The following is a 6,000-nucleotide window of genomic DNA, read 5'->3' as shown; positions in this document are numbered from 1 at the left end:
AAATCTCCTATTTTACTCCACAAAATATTTTTTTTTTAGATTCTTTGTGATATTCTAAATAAAATAAGTTTCTTGCCATTTTTCTCAAAAGTTAATAGTATTTAAGTTATAAGCGATTTAAAATCCAAAAAATGACAAAAAACACATTTTCGGATTTTAAATCGCCTATAACTTTAAAACTATTAACTTTTGAGAAAAATGTCGAGAAACTTATTTTATTTAGAATGTCCCAAAGAATCTAGAAAAAATATTTTTCGGATGAAAATAGGAGATTTTTGAAACGGAGCGCGCCGCACCGGCAAAAAGTTCGGATAAACACGTATATTTAACAATTAAAAAACAACGGTATAAATTAAAGTTAGATGCGATAACTCTTCAGAATCTTGAAGCTGAATATAATTAGTCTTCAATATAAGTATCTGGCAACCTTAAAAATACTAATATGAATATGAGTTTTTAAGCCTCAAAAATGCGTATTTTCGCATTTTTCAGATTTTAAATCGCCTATAACTCGAAAACTATCAATTTCTATTTACAATACCTTTTTTTACAAATTTACAAGATACCTTTCTTGTTCAGAATGACCCACAAAACTCAAAAATATATGTTCCTGAGCAAAAAAACGTGATCTTCTGTATTTGTTTAAAAAAATTGTTTAAACAATTTCTGCCCAAAAATTCCGCCCGGCACCCTTCAGATTTGTTTAAAGGGGACATTTTTGAATAGGAATCTACAAAGAAACCGAATCAGAAATTTTTCCAGACCGGAGCGGTCTCACCACATGGACTAATTAAAATATAAAACAAACGCTCATTCAGGTAGATTTTATTACCTTATAAAATACATTATATTAAAAAATTAACTCATTTTTTACTTACAAAACAAAAATCAAGTTTTTAAGATTTTTATACTGAACATTCCTTAACCTAATACCGAAAATAAGTCGGCAAGTATTATTCACTATCATCGTGTCTTTTAGACTTCTTCTTTCTGTGAGACCTATGACTGGGACTTCTGGACCTGGATCTATGTCTCCTAGATCTACTTCTTGATCTTTCCCTTCTATGAGATCTGTAAAGAAAATATTTGTTAAAAATGTATAAACATTTTCAATTTCTTCCAGCGGCGGCTCGTGACCTCAGTATGCGGGTAGGCTACACATATACTTCGGGTAGGCGACAAAAAATATCCTACAATTTGTAATACATTTTGAGCTGTCTTTCAATACTAAATGTAATCTATGAGCGCAACAATGTGTAAAAATTGCTTTTGGAGCATCTACTTTAATTTTTGATTGTAATCCGTTTAAAGAGCCAGCCATTACACTTGCACCATCGTAAAATTGAGTCATTAATTTATTTTTGTAACCATATGGCTCAAGCACGTTTGAAATTAAACTATATAGAGCGTCTGCAGATCTATTCTCGCTAACATCAAAAAACCCTAAAAATCTTTCTGTTACCTGACCAACTTTGTTAACAAAACGGATTGTTAAAGTACACTGTGATTTTTCGGTTATATCAGTAGTATTGTCCGCTAGTATAGAAAAAAATTGACTTTCGTTAATTTCTGTTGAAATTTCATTTTTTACGTAATCGGCAAGGCAATCTATTAAATCATTTTGTATTGTTTTTGACAAACCCGTGAACACCCCTTCTATTTTTTAACATGATCCTGGATTTCCTGATCGCGTTTAACTACTAAATTAAAAATTTCTTTAAAATTACCCATGTTTGAAGAATTATGGCTCACATCACGACCGCGAAATGCAAGTTCTTGTTTTACTAACAGAATTGTAACATCAATTTCTTCAACTTCTTCAATCTTTTTCAACTTCTTCATTATATATCTTATTAGATAGAGAAATGTGTCCAGCTAAAGCACTGTCAATAGTTTGTTTATTTTTTTCTAACCGTTTTAAACCTAAGCAATTGTTTCAATGTTCTGTCGAAGATTCATGTTTTTTTACACTAGCTGATAAATTTTTCAAATCTGAATATCCCTGACTCACCCAAACATTTTGCTTCAAATTTGAGAGCAACAGAAAAGTGAATTTTTAAAATAACTTCCGCTTAGCCATTTATGATTTTCATACCATATTGTTTTAAACGATCTCGAAAATGGTCGATTGTCTTTTGTCTTATCTGTGGATAAAATTGTTAAATTTGGTAAAGGCCGGCTCATTGAAATAATTTCTGATCTTTCTTTATTTTGGCGCCTTGAAAAAGGCGTCTCGATCAAACTGCATATTACATTGTTTAAAATATTCATATTCGATGACTAAAGTTTTTCCACCAATAAAACTAACACACCTACGTTTCAACAACGTCAAATATTACTTATTTTATTTATGTATCAAATAATAATTTACTCTTCGAATAAATTGATAAGTTAACAATTAACCTCGCTTTAAATTTTTAATTATCTATATAATCTAATAACACAATTCGTCAGTTTAACTTTAAATTATCCAAATTGTATTGAAACACAATAAAAATATAATGGACGACTGACATATAACTATTCACAGATTTATTTGTCGTTAGTGAATTATTACTAAATTAATATAAAATTAAAATGCCCTTCAATAGACCGATCTCAAATTTACCTGTTTATTATTCAGTTTTCATAAACAAATTTAAATTATCCTACCTAGTTTTATTCAATACTTAACCTACTAATAACAGCCAAAATCAAAAAACAATTATTTAAAACAGTTTCACAAGACACAAGAAAAGCAACTGATAAAATTTTGTAGGTCCGGCTATAAGACTCTGTGCCTATCCGCCCTTTCAAAATCGTAGAATACGGTCGCTACCAGCAGACCTGTGCAGCAAGCCTGCTCGCGTAAACAGAGAGAGATCGCACGTCAATTCGGTGTTGGCGTCGTTCTATTTCAGGCTACGTTTTCAAGTGCCTGACCAAGGAAGAATATTATTATAGAATCTTATACAGTACTACTGATACTACAAGGAGCTTACAATAATTATAACTACGGAGAAAGTTTTTTGGATATTTTTAAAAATAATTTGGATAATTTTTGCTATTTTATTGTAGGTATTGTGTCAAAATTTATAAATTACAATTTTGAAATAAGTAATTTATATTATTGTACTTCATTTGAAGAGGGTAGGCGGCGCCTACCTTGCCTACCCCGACGGGCCGCCCCTGATTTCGTTGCAACCCGAAAATGCAGCCGCATTATATTCTAAGTCAATCAGAGAGTACAGCAAGTGTCTATACCGGTTTCGGGTCTTTTTTTGCCTCTCGTCAGTAGTTACAATATGCTCTTCTCTCTGACTGAACCAGGATACATCGACGCGTGCAGTCACGGATTGCAACGAACGAAATGGCTGGGATGCCTTAGCGACATCTGCTAGAAAAAGGACTAAGTTTTAAATCTAATAGTACATAAAATAACATTTAACCTATTATATTACATCCCATCAGATTGAAATCAATGGGAACCTTCTCTGGAGGTGTCACCGCCTCGGAGGTGTCACCAGAGAAGGTACCCATTGTTTTCAATCTGATGGGATGTAAAATAATATTTTAAATGTTATTTTATGATTGAAAACTTAGTCTTTTTTCTACGGTAATTGGTGGACAAACTGTTGATCTAAGTCATAAAATACCAACCTTTCTCGTTCCCTGTCTCTATCTCTAGGTTTTTCAGAACGACTTCTAGACTCTCTTTCACGCTCCCGATGATCTCTGTGAGGACTACTATCCCGTCGACTACTTGGTGACCTCATTCCCATAGACGGTGGTGGGCCCATATGCATGGAAGGTGGTCCCATCGGAGGTGGGCCTGTCAATGTTTTCAACTCAGAAGGAGCCCATACTGGAGGTGGTTCATTGCCTTAAATTATATACATTATATGAATAATAGAATATCAATGAAGAGCTTATTTCCAAAATGTCTTAAATCCATGAAATGGTGGAACTGAGAAATATGTAATATATGTTTATTAAAGACAAAGGAGTTAAGATACAACTTTAGGAAGAACTCTAATGTTTTATAAATTATGATGCCAATCTTTAGACAGATGTAGAAAAATCTTGAGCCCTGGACGCTTTGGGAAAAACAAGGTATGTATTTAGTTTGATTAATATCGGGTAAATTTCTTAACAAACTGAAATATTGGATAATTAATGAAAATGTTGTGTGTTTGCCTAGTATACAATAAGTAATGTTAGACAAAATAGCTTTTAAAAGTTATTCAATCATTATCGTCGTCTATAAAATAGAGTTTTCAACAGCCTCCCTTGGTAGGGGAGCGCAAGCGGGGATTTTTGCAGTTACTCGAGCGCGTCAAATTATCAGATGGGGAGAAACCTTGTACCCTGTAAATGTACCTCTACCATATATTGGCTCTTAATACAGGGGAGTTCGTTAAGGGGGGGTTCGAAAAAAAATCTAACCTTAGAAAAACTCGAAATAGTCAGATTAAGATAAGGTAAGTTAAATACAGCTGGTTCCTAAAAAAACTGATACGACTCTTAGTAAGATTTGATCATTATGAGCAGTGTATTTGATTGGTTTGACATTATATTATATTTATTATGACAGACAAATAATAAAATAAACAAACAAACAACTGATTACATATGTTAATTCATAAATTGTAATAATTATTAAGGTCTAAATTTTGATATTATTTTGAATTCTTGCAGTTAGAGCATACGATCTTCATGAGCGGTAGATTTTTTTGGTCTTCCAGAACCTTGCTTCTTTCGAGAGTTTCTTGTTCTCTCCATCTTTTATTAATATTAAAAACTGTTGTTCTGTTTACGTTAAAATGGTTCTTTACGGCAGATAGTGACCAACCATCTTCTAATTTCGTTACAATTCTTGCTTTTAGTTCTTTGCTAGAATGTGGAGCCATTTTCTGATGTTGAACAGAATAATAGACCAGGGCGCATCTGTAAAAATATTAGTACATTTGGACGTTGAGAGGTGACTCAAACTTTTTTGCAGAAATTGCTTGAAAATAACTCAAATAATAATATTTGAGTTATCCTCCCTCTCAAAGAGGTCCGGAACATTGTTTAAATAATCAAAATGTCAAAAAATGAAGGAAAAATTCGATATTTTTCTTGGTTTTTTGATTATAACTTTAAAAGTGTTCATTTCCCAGAAAAGTTGTACTAACATAAAAGTTGCGTAATTAAATTTCCTACAATATAGATTTGGTTAAAAATTTTAAAAATAGTCACTCTTGTTGCAAAATAGCAATAATTGCGAAAAAACCATACAAAAACAAGTATTCGCACTTTACGTTTTTCAACCATTTATGCTACACTTAGGACCTTCATATTTAACCAAAAAAAAAACTTTATGATACAGTAAAACAATACTGTAAATTTCATTAAGATCGGTTCAAGAGATTTTGCAAAATAAATATTGCAATCCAGCTTTCGCAAAAAAAATTCATTTTTTCAAAATGTTACAGAACTGAAAATAAAGCAGATAGCAGGTTGAAATTTTTTTTCCGTATAGAAGTGTACTGTACCTTTCATTTGCAATTTGCAAAATTAATATCGATTAACTACCACACCGTCAGGAATTTTTTTAAATTAACATTAATTATTCATGCTACGCGCAGGACAGCGGATAGTTTGCTCTGATTGGGCATTCCAATGACCTTTGATAGTGATTGATACATTTTAATTTTTATTAAATTTCGATATAAATAAATAAATTTGTTAATTGCAAAATAAAAACACATACTCTATCTTTTGAAATAACACTTTTTTTAGCAAAAACTTTCTTTGTTCATATATTTTAACTTAAAAAATAAAAGTTTATTATTTTTAAACATATGCAATTGTTTAAACAATATTTCACAAACAATAATAAAATTAGTTTGATTTTTGTGGAATTAAAATATTAAAATACAACAAAATATAGAGTAAGAAAATAATATATTAGATGAAGATTGGAAGAAATTTTGGTGGAAATCAACTTGTGCGAATCGAACACCGCTGTCCTGCTCG

The 6,000-nt window shown here is 31.5% G+C and overlaps 1 protein-coding gene across 1 annotated transcript in view; it reads right to left on the bottom strand.

Annotated features, from left to right (window-relative positions):
• Nucleotides 1-809: 809 nt before the first annotated feature.
• LOC114341438 (pre-mRNA 3'-end-processing factor FIP1) overlaps nt 810-6,000 on the bottom strand; it is a 29,233-nt gene continuing 24,042 nt past the window's right edge. Inside the window, exons 6-7 of the mRNA XM_028292235.2 lie at nt 3,640-3,862; nt 810-1,071 (exon numbers count right to left, since the gene is read on the bottom strand). Coding sequence (XP_028148036.1) covers nt 954-1,071; nt 3,640-3,862 — 341 coding nt within the window. The 3' untranslated portion in view covers nt 810-953. The remainder of the gene's footprint in view (nt 1,072-3,639; nt 3,863-6,000) is intronic.

The sequence above is a fragment of the Diabrotica virgifera genome, chromosome 8 (genome assembly GCF_917563875.1).
Source record: "Diabrotica virgifera virgifera chromosome 8, PGI_DIABVI_V3a".
Taxonomy (NCBI): domain Eukaryota; kingdom Metazoa; phylum Arthropoda; class Insecta; order Coleoptera; family Chrysomelidae; genus Diabrotica; species Diabrotica virgifera.
Note: the sequence above shows the minus strand (reverse complement) of the source record. Positions and strands in the feature narration are given on the sequence as shown.